At 42.7% G+C, this 19,845-nt stretch overlaps 2 protein-coding genes across 9 annotated transcripts in view; one reads left to right on the top strand and one right to left on the bottom strand.

The window, feature by feature from the left end:
• The window catches only part of STS (steroid sulfatase), a 186,951-nt gene that overhangs the window by 53,004 nt on the left and 114,102 nt on the right, over positions 1–19,845 (top strand). For all 8 annotated transcript variants that reach the window (XR_012669478.1, XM_075131164.1, XM_075131163.1 and 5 more), the window contains one exon: positions 3,591–4,014. Coding sequence is in view for 7 of the 8 variants with exons in the window: in XM_075131164.1 (XP_074987265.1) it covers positions 3,591–4,014 (424 nt within the window). In the remaining variant the exon portion in view is untranslated. The remainder of the gene's footprint in view (positions 1–3,590; positions 4,015–19,845) is intronic.
• Positions 10,865–12,744, bottom strand: LOC125641003 (uncharacterized). The gene is made up of 2 exons (XM_048860285.2): positions 11,893–12,744; positions 10,865–11,504 (listed from the first exon to the last, which is right to left on the bottom strand). Exons 1-2 carry the CDS (start codon positions 12,470–12,472, stop codon positions 10,984–10,986), a joined length of 1,101 nt encoding a protein of 366 aa, XP_048716242.2. The 5' UTR covers positions 12,473–12,744; the 3' UTR covers positions 10,865–10,983.

Below are 19,845 nucleotides of genomic sequence, written 5' to 3' on the forward strand. Positions count from 1 at the left end.
AGTGAAATGCAGAGCTTCACAATTTCAATCTTAGGCCCATATGCCACTGTGACAATATCGAGAAATTCAATACATTGGGCCATAGTGTGGTTTTTGTAACTTGTCCTGTTAAAGTACATGTATTGGTCCACAGCAGTAGTGACCAAAGACATTCTGTCTATAGAGAACTGTGTGCCTTTGAGGGTTGAGGGGACTATCCTGATAGCAAGGGAAATCACTTGTGACATATTGAGTGTGGGAGCCATAAATGCCTCCAGTTCACTGGGGCAAGCACTGTGAGCAATGCCTGTAATTGTCAGGCCCTATGGGTCTCAAACCCAGGTGCCTGGAGTTATCACACTCTGGTCCTCTACTTGGCAGCTCACAGACTGCAGCTGAGACCAGGGTCCATGAAGCCCAAGTGGGGCATAAGCTCTGACCTACACTCTGATTGGGAGCGGTGCAAGGCTCCTGACTGGGCTGCAGCCTTTATTTAAGCCAGAGGAAGAAACAGGAAGTTGTCTGTACAACTGAGCTTTACCCTGTCTAGGACTGCTGGTCTGGTGTTTATCTGTTCCCGCCTTCTGATTCTTACCTCTTGATAACTGACTCTTTATCTCTGCCTTCCAGTTTGTCTCTCATTTTTGATCTCCTGGTGTTCGAGCCTGGCCTGATTCCTGATAGTTGGCTCCTGGCCCTTTGACTCATGCCAGACACTAATCACGAGGCCAGGCTTCCCACACCCCGACCCTGATGGTAATTTCTCCTATGAGTTGCAGCACATGCTCCTCCTAGCGCTGGCCTAAGACTACCAGTTGGTGTGCAAAGAAAACTAAACCCTAGTCTTGTGCTTACCTCACCCTGTTTTGGATGTTTGATGGTGCTATGCTCTTTGGAGGGTATATAATAGAGCTGGTTGGAACATTTTTGGCAAAATTTTGTAATTTTGTCAAAAAATGCTGTTTCACGGAAACATTTCACAGAGACATTGATTCTGATGAAGTTTTCATCTAGAAGGTTTCTGAGATCCAAGATTATCTCATCACTTCTGACCAGAGAGAGATAAGGACCAGAACAGAAAAATAGCTGTTTTGACACAATTTCATTTTGTGAAAACGTTCAGAAGGTTTATTGCATGTTGGACGGAAAACAAATATCAAAACCACAAAAGTTGTCATGAAATGGAATTTCTGTCTTCTGGTCAGGTCTAATCTTTAGTGCTGTTGGGAATGGGAAAAACAGGATGGACATGCACCTATATCTGAGGCTCATGAATTATCAACATCAGGGACAGTTTTACTTCGTGCAAATTCAGAAGTTGTGTGATGTGGAAGGAGGAGAGAAGTTCCACCTATCTTCTGTTCTCTCATATGTGCTTGTATGGAGACAGTGCTGGAATCCTGCCTAGGACAATGATTTGCAATCCACCCTAGATCTTTTCTCAGGCACCTATCATAGTCTAGGACTTTCCCTCAACAGTGTGAAGACTAAGGTGCTCCATCAGCCTGCCCCAGCACAAATTGCCCACCTTTTCCCACAAATTGTCATCAGTGGTGAACCCCTAGAAAATGCTGAGCATTTCCCTTACCTTGATAGCCACCTCTTTCAGACAGCCAATCTTGATGTGGAGATTGAACATAGGATCCGTTGTGCCAGTGCATTCTTCAGAAAGTTGCTCCATTGTGTCTTTATTGACAGAGATCTGCTAATGGAAACTAAGATCCTAGCCTACAATGCAGTAGTCATCCCCACTCTTTTTTATGGGTGTGAGACATGGGTGACAGACTGAAGCTATCTTAAGCATCTGGAGTGGTACCAAGCGTGCTAGCTTAGGTAGATTCTCCATATCAGATAGGAAGACCATCGCACCACTGCCAGTGTTTTCTCTGCAGGTAACATCACCAGTGTTGAGGCGAAGATTATGTAACATCAAATTCGCTGGGCTGGTCATTGTGTATGGATGGCTGACGCTCATCTTCTGAAGCAAGTCCTCTTTTCTCAACTTAGTCATGGTAAGAAGACCCTTGGGGAACAGAGGAAATGCTACACGGACTCCCTGAAAGTATATCTTAAGAAGGTATGCATTGATTTCATGAACTGGGAAGAGCTGGCTGGCAATAGACTGCAATGGCATTGCATCATACATCAAGCCTTAACCTGTTTTGAAGAGAATCACCTTGTTCAAGAGTCTGAGAGAGAACAGAGGATGAAGGAAAGTGTACAGCATCCCGGCTAACAATTGTGCTCTCTCCAAGCAACCACCTGTCACATGTGGAAAAACCTGTAGAGCAGGGATTGGACTCCTCAGCCATCTTAAGTCTGATCAATGACTTTTCCTTCTGGCAGACATCATCTTCATATTGAGGGACAGCCAACGATGCTTGTATGGAGAGAATGCTGGAATCCTGTCTAGAACAATTTTTTTTAAAGATCACAACTTACACTGCTGTGAATTTACAGATCATTTTATGATATTTGACTTAAACTGCCATGTACTGGATCACTGGAATACACTACTTAAAATTTTGTTGTTCTTGTTCCTGACAACTATTAGATGCAAATCATTAAAGTTACAGGAATAAAAGCATACATTAAATCAAAGCATACATTACAGGTTTAAAGCATACATTAGCCCTGTCTAATGATTGGTTAAGATTCTGTTCAGCTATATCAATGTAAGTCTGCAGGCGATGCTGTTGTTTATGACCCATTATTGTATTACATAACACCTCGTGGCCCCAACCAAGAATGGAGGTAAATTGTGCTAGACACTGTATAGACACAAAGCAAGGAATAGTACTTGTCCTGAAGAGTTATCTTTATAAATAAAGGTTCTAATTTGGCATGAATGGAATTTACACATAAAGCAGAGCATTGTATCTTAGAACAGAATCTGGTCCACTCTGTTCCTATCTTGACCAGCGCTCAGGCTTATGGGAAAAAAATCATTCTGTATCACTTAAATGCAAAGAAAATGAACTTAAGGGATGTGTATGTATGAATTTTGTTATTTGTTTATTTATTTACTTTTTAAAAAAAGATCAGGAGAAGGAATCTTTCATGCAAATATAGTCAGTGACTGGCATTTTAAAGACCCGTATGATCCCTTGTATAAATAAATACTTAGTATATTTTAAATATCTACCTGTCTGGAACAGCTCCAGTTACTGTGTTTTAGAAATAAATTCAATGGAAATTATTTACCTGATAGATCACAATGATTAACAGTTGCAACAAATCCACAAAGAGACTTTTTGGAAAACTGGTAGAGACTATTTCACCAGGAGCTAATATAAATAAGTATTCGCTTAAGGGGCCTTAGCTACGCATGAACAGAGTGTACATTTTCAAAGCTAACTAACTGTTATTGGTCTGTTGCTCTGCAGTAGTCTCTCAAGCCCACCTAATGGTCACCTAAGGAGCTTCAGACATGATGCAAAGTCTTTGAGGATGAAGGTATAAACAAGGGGTGGGAGAGCGATAAGCATCCACATAATAAATGAGGGAGAAATGCCAGTCCTAAGGTGGCAGTTTCCCTTATGCAGAGGGGCATATACTACAAATGGGGCTATTAAACTGCATAAATGTTGTATGTGCTTGTTTCCTTATAGGAAAGTGGCATCTTGGGATGAACTGTAACAGCAGGGATGACTTCTGTCATCACCCCCTCAATCATGGATTTGATTACTTCTATGGGCTCACCGTGACCAGTCTTAGGGACTGCAAACCAGGGGAAGGCAGCGTGTTTGTGGCAGGGATTCGAGCATATCTTGCCACTCCACTTCAGCTCATCGGCATCACCCTAATCTCTTTGGAGGTGCTGCATTATATTGACCTCCTCAGAATACCCCGTGGAGCACTGCGCTACTTTTTTTTAATATCCACAGTTTTATTTGGACTTTTGCTCATTTTCTTTTATACTTTTCCATATCTAAACTGCTTTTTGATGAGGAACCACCAGATTATCCAGCAGCCACTGTCCTATAAGAACCTTACTCAAAGATTGACGGAAGAAGCTGTACAGTTTATAGGAAGGTAGGTTGGTTTAGTCATGTTATGACTTCATGCCAGCATTTTACTGCCATAGTACGGCTTAAATATATATATATATATGTATAGACTGTTGAATGAAGGAAACAGGGTCATTATGGTAATACTATCATTTTTCTCTAGATTTAACAGGTCACCAGGAATCTTATCTTTAATGAAAGTGAACCATTTAACAATTGGATACATATGACAGGCTAAGAAATGTAGGTGCACATCTGGGAGACTCATCTCACTGTCCTCCATAATCTCTTCAGTATTTTGTGTTAGAGGCATAATTGTTTTTCCCAGGCAAAATACAAAGACCCAGATTTTAAAAGGTATTTATGTGTTGCTCTTTTCAGCATTGTAATACCTTAACTGATTAAGGAACCTAAATCTCATTTTTAGACGTGACTGACTTTCAGTGAGCTTTTGGCTCCAAAGTGCCAACGGCCCAGATTCTCAAAGGTATTTAGGTGCCTAACTCTCACTGATATCAGTTATATTGTTTATATTTTCATGTTTAAAAATAACAAGATACCTTCATAGGTAACATTCCACTAAGCAGTAAATATAAGGTTGGGTCCTGTATTCTTCTTTATAAGTTCAGTGTGACTTAATAAATTGTTGCTGAAACTGAACATCTTTTGAAATGTGATTCAAAGTGTTCTCAGTATTCGAAAATGCAATGTTAGATAAGTTAGCACAGTTCTAGATATGTGATCTCTGAGCATGCTGGCCTGGAAAAGTGTTGGTTGTATGTGGCCTTTTGGGTACATCCATTAAATTAGACTTCTGTGGTCTAAACTTTTAAGAGAAAATAATGATTTGGGGTGCCTTAATTTTGGGGAGACACCATTCATAAATGTAATTGAAGTTGTATTGCATTATATTTCATACTAGTGTTTAGAACTGCCAGAGAAGAGAAATCCAGATCATAAGTTGGTCTAACTTGGCATAGCTTTGTTGATTTCATTGGAGCTAAACTGATAAATTAAGGATCTGGTCTGATATTCTCAATATAATTCCCAGACAAAAAGATGTTAAGTTGGAATTAATAGCACATTATTTAGAGTATTTAGGGTAAATTATGTTCTGGCCTTAAACCCTATGACTCTAGGTGCAATTAGATAGTGTCAGAACCAGTGTATGAAAACAAATACTAATTTTGTTGCTGATGCCAATTATATAGAGGCAGGTCAGTTCACTTCATATTATATTAATTCTAATTATCATTTTCCCCAAGAGCAGGTTTATATACATACGGTATAAACCTATCAAAATATACATGAGGCATTATATTATATTTGGAAGTATAATAGTAATGGATTCTAATTATTTCATGTTAAGTTCAATGCAGTGTTGTAGCCATGTTGATCCACAGTGTATCCACAGTGTCACAGCTAAATGCAAAGTGGAACAGAAACCCATGCAAGGAATCATTAAACAATTAAAACCCATACTCATTGGGGACCACATCCCGAAAGAAATCTTTCATGACCCCCCACTTCTGGCCTTCACATCACCCCTCAACCTCTCCAACCTCACCATCAGAAGCAAGCACCCCTCAGACCAGGGCACACCAACTCAAAGTGACACCAGATCCTGCCAGAATAACAGATGCAAAACCTGTAGACATAGCCCCACTATTTCTAGATCAACACTCCCCGACAATACACCTTTCAAGATCCATGGGTCCTACACATGCCTATCACAACATGTGGTGTACCTCATATGGTGCACTAAATGCCCCAATAGCAACTATGTGGGTGAAACCAGATAATCACTATGCTCTAGAATGAACTCACACAGGAAAATGATAAAAGCCCAAAACAAAAAAATATCTCTCCTGTGGGTAAACACTTTTCACAAAGTGATCACTCTATATCTGACCTCTCAGTCCTCATCTCAGTGGAAACCTGCACAACTCTCAAAAGTCAGGTCTGGGAGCTTAAATTCATAACTTTGCTACATACTAAAAATCATGCACTGAGTAGACACTGAATTTATGTCTTATTACAACAGGATATCACCCATTAACACCCCCTCCGCTCCCCCCCCCCCCCAAAATCCCCCCTGCGACTGGAGAGGTGTTAATTGGCTACTTCACCTTGAATGGTCCCTTGAAATACGTTTAACTACTTATGCTAAACCAGTGGTTCTCAAAGCCGGTCCGCTGCTTGTTCAGGGAAAGCCCCTGGCAGGCCGGGCCGGTTTGTTTACTTGCCACATCTACAGGTTCGGCCGATCGCAGCTCCCACTGGCCGCGGTTCACCGTTCCAGGCCAATGGGGCTGCGGGAAGCAGCACGGGCCGAGGGATGTGCTGGCCGTCCTTCTTGCAGCCCCCATTGGCCTGGAGCGGCGAACTGTGGCCAGTGGGAGCCGTGATCGGCCGAATCTGCGGACGCGGCAGGTAAACAAACTGGCCCGGCCTTCCAGGGGCTTTCCCTGAACAAGCAGCGGACAGGCTTTGAGAACCACTGTGCTAAACAGTCTGCTCCACCTTTGTATTTATCTGTGACGCTTTGAGTACATTTTCCAGACCTTAAGAACTCTGTGTAAGCTCAAAAGCTTATCTTTCTCACCAACAGAAGTTGATTCAATAAACAATATTACCTCAGCCACCTTGTCTCTGCAATGCTAAGTTCAGTGCAGTTATCACTTATGCCTAAGGATACAATTCTGTCACAGAGGTCACTGATTCTGTGATTTTCCAGGACCTCCATGACTTCTTCTGGGGCAGAGCTGGAGCACCAGCCCCAGGGCTGAAGCAGCAGTTGGGGTTGGGTCAGTCCAATGGGGCTGGAGCAGCAGCTGTCAGTCACTGCTGCAGGAGCAGCAGCAGAGCTGGAGCAGTGGCCAGCAGTCAGTGCTGGGGCCGCTGGAGCAGTGGTCCGTGGGGCTGCCAGAGCAGTGGTCCCCGGGTTGCCAGAGAAGCAGTTCCAGGGGCTGGTGGTCAGGAGCGGTGGTCTCCGGCCTGCCGGAACAAATGCTGGAGTTCATCCCTGAGGCTGCTGGAGCAGCTGGGCAGTGGACTAACTGCCAGAGAAGCGGTCCCCGGTGCCGTCGGAGCAGCAGCCAGTGATCAGCCCCAGGGCAGCTGGAGCAGTGGTCTCTGGGGCCGGCAGAACAGCAGCCAGCAGCTGTCACCTGGGTTGCCAGGGCAGCAGCCAGAATTCAGTCCTGGGCCCGCTGGAGCAGCTGGGCAGTGTGCTGACCACTGGAGCAGTAGTCCCTGGACGTTTGGAGCAGCGACCCCCCCTGGAGCTGGAGTGCCCCTGGAGCTGAAGTTGGGTCAGCACCCCTGGAGCTGGAGCAGCAGGGGCCTGGAGCAGATTGAGTTTCAAAGCCCGTCTGCTGAAATAACAGGCTTCTATGAATTTTTGTTTATTGCCCCTGACCTGTTCCAGACCTTTAGTAAGAAAGAATCTCAACCTTCCTTATGCCTCATCAGCACGTCGTTTAGTAAATGCTCTGGTGCAATCCAAAATTTCAAAATGTCCGAGGCATATTTTAAACTTCTTTGGAATTGGCAGAGTAAAAGCACCTCCATGTTTTTTCAGTATACCTCTCTCTACTAAACTCACATGGCTGACTACCATCATGGAAAAAACAAGTGAAATCAGACTTTTGGAAAAATTATATTTGCATAGTTAAAATTGGCTCATAACTGAGAGTTATGGTAATAATGCTACTTAAGCATTTTTCATGCAGATACAGATGAAACCTCTGCTCTAACGTCATGGATTGTATAACCATAATTCTCTGAAGTCTGTGGTGACAGCTAATAAACATATCATTAAAAGAAATTACCTTTTATCCTATTCTATTCCAGTCACAATTTGCGTAGTCAAAGCCCTGAAACACATTTATAGCATACACCAGTTTAGCTCTCATCCTATTTAGTACAGCTGTGAGTTAAAGCTTTTTGATGTTTCACCAAGGCTTAAAAGCAGGCACCAGGCATACTGTACAGGTCTCATTTTGTACCAAAAATTACTATGTTCTTAATTCTAGAATTTAAAGAACTCTGAAATCAGATGCTTTTCATGACTCCCAAAGAAACTAACTAGCTGATTAAGGCAAGACACTCATGTACTTGGATATAGTTTAAAAATTGTATACATATGAATGTATCTGTACAGTTTAAAAAACCTGACGAATTAATATCTGATTGAGCACCAGTTGAGCACTTTACTTGTATGTTTGCCCCTTCCGTCTGCCCTCTTCTGTTTTGTTGTTTCAGAGTGTAAGTTATTTAAGGAAGGAACCATGCACTCTTGTGTTTGCACAGCTTCTTACACTCTGTGGGTGAACCTGTTAATAATAATAATAATCATCATCATTAATAATAATTAATAATAATTTAGGAATCATTTTGTCAGCAAGCTAGATCTGTGACACAGTTTGCTAGTGACAGATTGCATTATAAATGGAGCAGTTGTAACAAGCATTGGATCTGTATTTCTGTATTGGGTTCCATGCATGTTTGGTTTTTCAGTTACAAAAAAACTGTGGGTGGATAAGGAATCTTAAATGTTCTTTTTGCCAGAAAGAATCATTCATTTTTTTTTTTTTTTTTGGTGGGGGAAAAGTCTGCATATATGCCCATAAACTGCAAGGAAAGTATAACGGTGTGTATGAATACTGTGTATCGTAAGCATTTAAAACTGACATGGGTATTAAATTGTAGATATCAAAAACATATTGGCAATGTGACTGCTTGGAAAAATCATTTAACATAGGCAGAGATAACAAAGACACATCCTAGTTTAAAATATCTTCCTAGTCACAGCCAAGTTTCCCATTTACTCACTCACACCACTGTTTTTTTATAAGCCCCCCCAAAATGTTCCACACTTCCTTTTTCTGGTCAAAATATTGCAAGTGTGAGATGTTTAGCTTATTTTAGATCATATCTTTTAAAAATCAGAAAGATTTTGAAGAAAACAGCCAGGTTTTTAAGCACAATGAAAGTGTACAAGAAAAATGAATTTCTGACACAAAGACCCAATCTAAGGGTATGTCTACACTACGAAATTAAGTCGAATTTATAGAAGTCGTTTTTTTAGAAATCGGTTTTATATATTCGAGTGTGTGTGTCCCCACAGAAAATGCTCTAAGTGCATTAAGTGCATTAACTCGGCGGAGCGCTTCCACAGTACCGAGGCAAGCGTCGAATTCCGGAGCGTTGCACTGCGGGTAGCTATCCCACAGTTCCCGCAGTCTCCGCTGCCCATTGGAATTCTGGGTTGAGATCCCAATGCCTGATGGGGCTAAAACATTGTCGCGGGTGGTTCTGGGTACATATCGTCAGCCCCCCGTTCCCTCCCCCCCCCCCCCCCCCCGTGAAAGCAAGGGCAGACAATCATTTTGCGCCTTTTTTCCTGAGTTACCTGTGCAGACGCCATACCACGGCAAGCATGGAGCCCGCTCAGTCACTTTGGCAATTAGGAGCACATTAACCACCACACGCATTATTCAGCAGTATATGCAGCACCAGAACATGGCAACGTGATACCGGGCGAGGAGGCGACGTCAGCGCGGTCCCATGAGTGATCAGGACATGGACACAGATTTCTCTGAAAGCATGGGCCCTGCCAATGCATGCATCATGGTGCTAATGGGGCAGGTTCATGCTGTGGAACGCCGATTCTGGGCTCGGGAAACAAGCACAGACTGGTGGGACCGCATAGTGTTGCAGGTCTGGGACGATTCCCAGTGGCTGCGAAACTTTCGCATGCGTAGGGGCACTTTCATGGAACTTTGTGACTTGCTTTCCCCTGCCCTGAAGCGCATGAATACCAAGATGAGAGCAGCCCTCACAGTTGAGAAGCGAGTGGCGATAGCCCTGTGGAAGCTTGCAACGCCAGACAGCTACCGGTCAGTTGGGAATCAATTTGGAGTGGGCAAATCTACTGTGGGGGCTGCTGTGATGCAAGTAGCCCACACAATCAAAGATCTGCTGATATCAAGGGTAGTGACCCTGGGAAATGTGCAGGTCATAGTGGATGGCTTTGCTGCAATGGGATTCCCTAACTGTGGTGGGGCTATAGACGGAACCCATATCCCTATCTTGGCACCGGAGCACCAAGCCGCCGAGTACATAAACCGCAAGGGGTACTTTTCGATAGTGCTGCAAGCTCTGGTGGATCACAAGGGACGTTTCACCAACATCAACGTGGGATGGCCGGGAAAGGTGCATGATGCTCGCATCTTCAGGAACTCTGGTCTGTTTCAAAAGCTGCAGGAAGGGACTTTATTCCCAGACCAGAAAATAACTGTTGGGGATGTTGAAATGCCTATATGTATCCTTGGGGACCCAGCCTACCCCTTAATGTCATGGCTCATGAAGCCGTACACAGGCAGCCTGGACAGTAGTCAGGAGCTGTTCAACTACAGGCTGAGCAAGTGCAGAATGGTGGTAGAATGTGCATTTGGACGTTTAAAGGCGTGCTGGCGCAGTTTACTGACTCTCTTAAACCTCCGCGAAACCAATATTCCCACTGTTATTACTGCTTGCTGTGTGCTCCACAATATCTGTGAGAGTAAGGGGGAGACGTTTATGGCGGGGTGGGAGGTTGAGGCAAATCGCCTAGCTGCTGGTTACGCGCAGCCAGACACCAGGGCGGTTAGAAGAGCACAGGAGGGTGCGGTACGCATCAGAGAAGCTTTGAAAACCAGTTTCATGACTGGCCAGGCTACGGTGTTAAAGTTCTGTTTGTTTCTCCTTGATGAACCCCCCCGCCCCTTGGTTCACTCTACTTCCCTGTAAGCTAACCACCCTCCCCTCCTCCCTTTAATCATTGCTTGCAGAGCCAATAAAGTCATTGCTGCTTCACAGTCATGCATTCGTTATTCATTCATCACACAAATAGGGGGATGACTACCAAGGTATCCCAGGAGGGGTGGTGGAGGAGGGAAGGAAAATGCCACACAGCACTTTAAGCACAGCACTTTAAAAGTTTACAACTTTAAAATTTATTGAATGACAGCCTTCTTTTTTTTGGGCAGTCCTCTGTGGTGGAGTGGCTGGTTGGCCGGAGGCCCCCCCACCGCGTTCTTGGGCGTCTGGGTGTGGAGGCTATGGAACTTGGGGAGGAGGGCGGTTGGTTACAGAGGGGCTGCAGTGGCAGTCTGTGCTCCAGCTGCCTTTGCTGCAGCTCAACCATACACTGGAGCATACTGGTTTGGTCCTGCAGCAGCCTCAGCATTGAATCCTGCCTCCTCTCATCACGCTGCCGCCACCTTTGAGCTTCAGCCCTGTCTTCAGCCCGCCACTTACTCTCTTCAGCCCTCCACCTCTCCTCCCGGTCATTTTGTGCTTTCCTGCACTCTGACATTATTTGCCTCCACGCATTCGTCTGTGCTCTGTCAGTGTGGGAGGACAGCATGAGCTCGGAGAACATTTCATCGCGAGTGCGTTTTTTTTTCTTTCTAAGCTTCACTAGCCTCTGGGAAGGAGAAGATCCTGTGATCATTGAAACACATGCAGCTGGTGGAGAAAAAAAAAAGGGACAGCGGTATTTAAAAAGACACATTTTATAAAACAGTCGCTACACTCTTTCAGGGTAAACCTTGCTGTTAACATTACATACATAGCACATGTGCTTTCGTTACAAGGTCGCATTTTGCCTCCTCCCACCGCGTGAACGGATTTTGGTTGAATGCCAGCAAACATACACTGCAATGCTTTGTTCTACAGTGATTCCCGAGTACGTGTTACTGGCCTGGAGTGGTAAAGTGTCCTACCATGAAGGACGAAATAAGGCTGCCCTCCCCAGAAACCTTTTGCAAAGGCAGAACCGCAAATGCTAGGGCAAAGTAATCCTTTCACATGCTTGCTTTTAAACCATGTATAGCATTTTAAAAGGTACACTCACCAGAGGTCCCTTCTCCGCCTGCTGAGTCCAGGAGGCAGCCTTGGGTGGGTTCGGGGGGTACTGGCTCCAGGTCTAGGGTGAGAAACAGTTCCTGGCTGTCGGGAAAACCGGTTTCTCCGCTTGCTTGCTGTGAGCTATCTACAACCTCCTCATCATCATCTTCTTCGTCCCCAAAACCTACTTCCGTATTGCCTCCATCTCCATTGAAGGAGTCAAACAACACGGCTGGGGTAGTGGTGGCTGAACCCCCTAAAATGGCATGCAGCTCATCATAGAAGCGGCATGTTTGGGGCTCTGACCCAGAGCGGCTGTTCGCCTCTCTGGTTTTCTGGTAGGCTTGCCTCAGCTCCTTCAGTTTCACACGGCACTGCTTCGGGTCCCTGTTATGGCCTCTGTCCTTCATGCCCTGGGAGATTTTCAGAAAGGTTTTGGCATTTCGAAAACTGGAACGGAGTTCTGATAGCACGGATTCCTCTCCCCAAACAGCGATCAGATCCCGTACCTCCCGTTCGGTCCATGCTGGAGCTCTTTTGCGATTCTGGGACTCCATCATGGTCACCTGTGCTGATGAGCTCTGCATGGTCACCTGCAGCTTGCCACGCTGGCCAAACAGGAAATGAGATTCAAAAGTTCGCGGTTCTTTTCCTGTCTACCTGGCCAGTGCATCTGAGTTGAGAGTGCTGTCCAGAGCGGTCATAATGGAGCACTCTGGGATAGCTCCCGGAGGCCAATACCATCGAATTGTGTCCACAGTACCCCAAATTCGAGCCGGCAACGTCGATTTAAGCGCTAATCCACTTGTCAGGGGTGGAGTAAGGAAATCGATTTTAAGAGCCCTTTAAGTCGAAATAAAGGGCTTCATTGTGTGGACGGGTGCAGGTTTAAGTCAATTTAACGCTGCTAAATTCGACCTAAAGTCCTAGTGTAGACCAGGGCTAAGGAGCTTATCCTGCTTCCATGAAGTCAATGCAAGTTTTGCCATTTACTGGTAAAGGAGCAAGATTGAGACCTAAATGAAATTTGTACAATCGGTACAGGCAAAGAGTGATAGTCCGATCTTGAAGTGGGTGCAGGTAGCCGTAGCGAATAAGCATGGAAATAATTCACTGATGAGATTAATTTTAAAGAGGTTTAAATGGGGAGAAGAATGTTTTGTGAAAAAAGGAGAGAGGGAGTTCCAAGCAGAGAATTAGTTACCACAAAATACCAGTTAGATTTGCATCCATAGGTACAGATATACTGTTAACTGTTTATGCCCAGAATATCTTGAAATTCCTGCCTACCAGATTGCTTCTCAGTCACTTATGTTTGATGCCGTATGTCAATGTTCCTTCCTCACTCTGAACTCTAGGGTACAGATGTGAGGACCTGCATGAAAAAAACCCTAAGCTTATTTTTACCAGCTTAGGTTAAAACTTCCCCAAGGTACAAACTATTTTACCTTTTGCCCCTGGACTTTATTGCTGCCACCACCAAGCGTCTAACAAATATATAAAAAGAGCCCGCTTGGAAATGTCTTTCCCCACCAAAATCCCCCCAAGTCCTACACCCCCTTTCCTGGGGAAGGCTTGATAAAAATCCTCACCAATTTGCATAGGTGAACACAGACCCAAACCCTTGGATCTTAAGAACAATAAAAAAGCAATCAGATTCTTAAAAGAAGAATTTTAATTAAAGAAAAAGTAAAAGAATCACCTCTGTAAAATCAGGATGGTAAATACCTTACAGGGTAATCAGATTCAAAACATAGAGAATCCCTCTAGGCAAAACCTTAAGTTACAAAAAGACACAATAATAGGAATATACATTCCATTCAGCACAACTTATTTTATCAGCCATTTAAACAAAACAGAATCTAATGCATATCTAACTAGATTGCTTATTAACCTTTTACAGGAGTTCTGGCCTGCATTCCTGCTCTGGTCCCGGCAAAAGACAACACACAGACAGCGAACCCTTTGTTTCCCGCCCCCCTCCAGCTTTGAAATTATCTTGTCTCCTCATTGGTCCTTTTGGTCAGGTGCCAGCGAGGTTGTCTTAGCTTCTTAACCCTTTACAGGTGAAAGGGTTTTTTTCTCTGGCCAGGAGGGATTTAAAGGTGTTTACCCTTCCCTTTATATTTATGACACCATAGGTATACATTTGGTCAGATTTTCAGCTGGCGTAAATCATGTTGCTCTATCAAAATCAATGGAATTATACTGATGTACACAAACTGAGGATCTGGTCCAATGATTTTGAATATATGTAACTGTGTGGCAAAATTTGGACAGCAATATTTTTAATATGCTGCATCAGCTGGAAAGTTTGTAGCTTGTCTTTCAGATTGCAAGTTGATTTGGAAGTCATAGTGAGGAAATAAAAATGGAGCCCTGTGATGTCCTATTTATATTAATTTGCCAGTTTTGAATCACACTCACACTTACAAAGTGTGAGCCCCACTTGCTGTTCTACTACAGTGGCATTACTACTGGGCATATTTGTGGTGACAATCAATGATACTGATGCACAAAAAGAAGTAAAGAAAAGACAGGTAGATTGCTTTCTGTAGCATTCACAAGGCAATAAATGGCGGGGGGGGAGGAATTATGGAGCTGAATCTCATTTTTTACTAAGGTAAAAGTAGGCTATAAAGTAGGGGTACAACTTACACCCACATGAAGAACTAGAGCAGACTAAAGAGACCTTAGTGTCAATAAGAATCAGGCCCTACAACAGAGAGAATAAAATAAATATGTAGATAATATCACGAATAGTTAAGTATATATTTAAGAATGTCTAATGACATATTTACATGACTTTTCTTTACTGAATTGGAATGATTGCATGTTTCATGTCAACATAAACATTTCCTGCTGTACTTTCAGCAAAAGAAACTTAGATATGTTGAAACTGAAAGCTCTCTCTTAGTGTGCATACAGGATAGCGGCAATACATTTTCAAAGGAGATTTAACGGAAGTGCTCCAGTTAATAAAAAAGGAGTTAAATTGTTATTGTCAAATCGCCCTCCCACCTACTAGCTGAGATGCCATTCCATTTTCAAGGTTGCAGTAGAAGCAGTCAGTATTCTCCTCAAAGAGGCTTGGCATGAGATAAAGACTGTCTTTAAAAGATCAAAGGATATTAATAGGCAAGACTCCTCTCCACCTGACAGACAGCTGTCAGTCAGAGCTTGTCAATTTGAGCTGCAAACTGTAAAGAGGAAATTTTGTTAACCCTGTAACATACCTAAACCACTGCCCACAGCTGGAATACCAAATGTTATGTTTATTGCTGAAAGCAGCTAGAAGAGCCTTTCTGAAACCTTAGTGCAATTAACAGACCAGGATGGGGGGGGATCAAGGGGTGAGAGTGAGTGACCACAAGGAGCAAACATGACCCTGTGCCCTCCTGACTTGAGCTTTTTCTGAAGCATGTGGTCTTGCAAGATGGAAAGTCTGGCAATAGTTAACTATTGCTGAGTGAAATAAAGCTGGTTACCTGGTGGAAAGCAACACACTACAGACTGGAAAACTGCATACTTAATTTAGCTTCTGCTCAGCCATTTTTTTTTTGTTGATAAATAAGCTATGTAATACTAACAAATTGGATATAAAAAGAGAAGAAATCTGATCTCAATGGACACTTGGACACCTGTCAAGTTTCCCTGCAGACACAAGGCTGGCCACCGGACGTCTACAGTTATCCACGTGAGACATCCTCAAGACCCTGGGTGAATATGAATCTGGGGGTAATTTGGGGTACTCTACTAACCTGTTGCAGATGTGTGTAAGTGTTGGAGACTAACTAAAGTAAAGCACTTTTGTTTGCCTGTTTGTATCAACTATCTATCAGCCAGATGGCTGTGTCCCCATTGATTTATTTCCTGCCACCGCCTTGCAAAGAGTAAAGTTACCAAGAGCTTTGGGTTCAGCAAAACCCTGGGTAACAAAACCAGTGAATGATTTTGAGTGTACCTCTTCATGAAAGTTAGATCTTTGTCACAGTGGCTTTTTTAAATATTATTCTTTTACAACTGTCATCCCATGAAAATAAGCCTTTGTTATGGATGTGGTGATGGTCACCTTTAATGGTACTGGTGTAAATCTAGCACTGCTGTGTTGTTAGAAACTGACAGTTTGTATGCAATTTAAGGTTCGCGCATGGCCCCACAGTATGCCAACATTTTTATGGCTGACTTAGAACAACGCTTCCTCAGCTCTCGTCCCCTAACGCCCCTACTCTACTTGCTCTATATTGATGACATCTTCATCATCTGGACCCATGGAAAAGAAGCTCTTGAGGAATTCCACCATGATTTCAACAATGTCCATCCCACCATCAACCTCAGCCTGGTCCAGTCCACACAAGAGATCCACTTCCCGGACACTACAGTGCTAATAAACCATGGTCACATAAACGCCACCCTATACCAGAAACCTACTGACCGCTATCCCTACCTATATGCCTCCAGCTTTCACCCTGACCACACCACACGATCCATTGTCTACAGCCAAGCTCTGCGATACAACCGCATTTGCTCCAACCCCTCGACAGAGACAAACACCTACAAGATCTCTATCAAGTATTCTTACAACTACAGTACCCACCTGCGGAAGTGAAGAAACAGATTGATAGAGCCAGAAGAGTTCCCAGAAGTAACCTACTACAGGACAGGCCTAACAAAGAAAATAACAGAACGCCACTAGCCGTCACCTTCAGCCCCCAACTAAAACCCCTCCAATGCATTATTAAGGATCTACAACCTATCCTGAAGGATGACCCAACACTCTCACAAATCTTGGGAGACAGGCCAGTCCTTGCCTACAGACAGCCCCCCAACCTGAAGCGAATACTCACCAGCAACCACATACCACACAACAGAACCACTAACCCAGGAACCTATCCTTGCAACAAAGCCCGTTGCCAACTGTGCCCACATATCTATTCAGGGGACACCATCACAGGGCCTAATAACATCAGCCACACTATCAGAGGCTCGTTCACCTGCACATCTACCAATGTGATATATGCCATCATGTGCCATCTATGCCCCTCTGCCATGTACATTGGTCAAACTGGACAGTCTCTACGTAAAAGAATAAATGGACAAATATCAGATGTCAAGAATTATAACATTCATAAACCAGTCGGAGAACACTTCAGTCTCTCTGGTCACGCGATTACAGACATGAAAGTTGCGATATTACAAACAGAAAAACTTCAAATCCAGACTCCAGCGAGAGACTGCTGAATTGGAATTCATTTGCAAATTGGATACAATTACCTTAGGCTTGAATAGAGACTGGGAGTGGCTAAGTCATTATGCAAGGTAACCTATTTCCCCTTGTTTTCCTAACCTCTCCCTCCCCCTCCCCCCCCCCCCCCCGGTTCCTCAGACGTTCTTGTTAAACCCTGGATTTGTGCTGGAAATGGCCCACCTTGATTATCATACACATTGTAAGGAGAGTGATCACTTTACATAAGCTATTACCAGCAGGAGAGTGGGGTGGGGGGAGAGAAAACCTTTTGTAGTGATAAACACCCATTTTTTCATGATTTGTGTGTATAAAAACATCTTCTGTATTTGTGGAAACAGTATGCGTCCGATGAAGTAAGCTGTAGCTCACGAAAGCTTATGCTCAAATAAATTGGTTAGTCTCTAAGATGCCACAAGTACTCCTTTTCTTTATGCAATTTAAGTTATCTCTGATACTAACAGCTGAAAATCTATTTTTTAAGTAATGGGAAGAATATATGAGAAATTGTGTTATTCCCAGTTTATGGTAACAGTCTTTATTTTGTGAATTCTTCTTTCCCAAATAATCTCCCAGGCCCAGATCCTCAAACACCTACTGAAATAATGTGAGTGAGGCACCTAAATACCTTTGAGTATCTGGACTTAATTAGAGCTGAACAGATAAAAATCCAATACAAAACAAATCATCTGCCTAGTAGAAGTATTTAACTAAAGGACAAACAATATTGTATTAGAAATGTTGGGGAAACTTTTAAAACATCACTTAATATTGGGGCTTGCCTACTATAGATAGCCCTTAATGATTTGCCAGTACAGAGCATAGGTGAGACAGTATCATAAACCTAAACAACAAATAACTGACCTTGAAATTCAAGTTGAAATTGGTTTGTTTTCTCTTGAACTTTAAATGTTGACATGCTCTAAAAATTTTTAATTTGACTTAAAAGAGTCTCCTAAATAATTTGTAGCTACAGTAAGAAAGATTCTGTTAACAGGAGACTTGGCTTATATTCTAGCAAAGTCCAACAAGTCATAAGGATAAGAGTGATATTCTATACCTTGCAATAAATTGATCGCTTATAAAAAACATTTTTCTTTAGGGATTTTTTTGCTCATAAAGTTTATCCAGCATTTTACAGAATTAGTAAAAAAAAAAAAAAATAAGCCAATATAAACATGGGCAGACAGAGATAAGAGAGAGAAAATGAGAACCAAGGACCCAGATTGTCCCCTCCCACAAGAACCTATAAGACAAATGGGAAGTGTAGTCCATCTAGAGAACCTGGCCTATTGAGTAGAATCTGAATTACATGATGCATTTGAGTTATCACTCCCAAGGCATCGTGGCATATTTCCAAAGCATTGATGTATAATTTTTTTCAGCTGAAATGTGTTCAGTTTTTCAACAAAACATCAACATTTTCTGCAGAAAGCAGACATTTTTATGAGGAAAAATTCTCCTAGTCCATAAATCAATTTTCCAAAAATTCACCTAGTCCATAAATCAAAAATAGTTTTGATGGAAAACTTTTGATGAGCTTTAGCCAATGTATGCTCATAGAATTAAGACAGGATGCTTTTTTTTTTTCTAAAATATATGCTCTGGGAGTTATTTTGGGTAAGCTCTATTGCCTGTGATATACAGGAGGACAGACCAAAAGATCACAGTGGTCCATTCTGGCCTTGGAATCTATGAATTCTTGGCCTGCAGAAGGGAGACGTTTTACTACAGATCTCTCATGGAAACAGCCACAGCCAATGGGAAGGGAGTGAAGTGAACAGATACATAAATACACCAGAATAATTTGTTTGTTTTTCTTTAGAATGATGTATGGGAATTTTAGCAATTTCTTTCATCAGGGGGCTTTTGACAGGTTTTACAGGCCCTTTAGAGCTGAAAAAGAGATCCTTCTTAGTTTAAAGGTTAAAAGTTTATTGCATTGTTTTCCTTACCTCATGTCAAAGTATGGCTTTCTGGCTCAGCACGTTAATATTGTATTTTGTTGTGGTGGTGGTGGTGGTGGTTTTTGTTGTTGTTTTTTTAGAGGGGCGGGGGTTGTTTTTTGTTTTTAACCACCTGAAGTTCAATAAGTACAAACAGTATGGGATGGGAAATGTACAACAGAAAAAAAACTGCTCTGACCTGTGTGTTGCAAGGTGCCAATCTAGACACACTGTACCATAGCTGCTCTTATGGTTCAGCTGAAATTTACAGTGTTGTAGTATTATAACAATAAGCACAACTAGTCATTGTTAATACTCTTGAGTAATGTCCCTCACACTAGGATTGTAATGCAAAAATCCATACTTATCTAAGATTTCCCTTCAGTTCCCTTCCCTCAATTCCCTTTAAGCCTTCTGGATTAAGACATATATATTGTCAGATCCCATGAAGAGCAAAATTGAAACTTTGTTGTTGTTGTGGGGTTTTATTTTTTCCTTTTTTTATTAGAGAATAATCCAATGAGAAAATGGCTTCAAATGAATGGAGAGTGGATATTGTTACAAGAGAAAAATATTTTTTTCTACCTCTCTCTATATTAGGCATAACTTTTGCGATGCTCTTATGTTCGGTTCCAGGTGATAGCTAGATATTTTTGGCCCCTATTTTTGCTTATGCTAAACCTGGTAGTTGTTAAATGTCCATATGCTGAGCTTGCCAAGAAGAAAGTTGGCTAAGCATCTTGTTTGGTTCGGGGATTGTATATCTTTT

The sequence above is a fragment of the Caretta caretta genome, chromosome 1 (assembly GCF_965140235.1).
Source record: "Caretta caretta isolate rCarCar2 chromosome 1, rCarCar1.hap1, whole genome shotgun sequence".
NCBI lineage: Eukaryota > Metazoa > Chordata > Testudines > Cheloniidae > Caretta > Caretta caretta.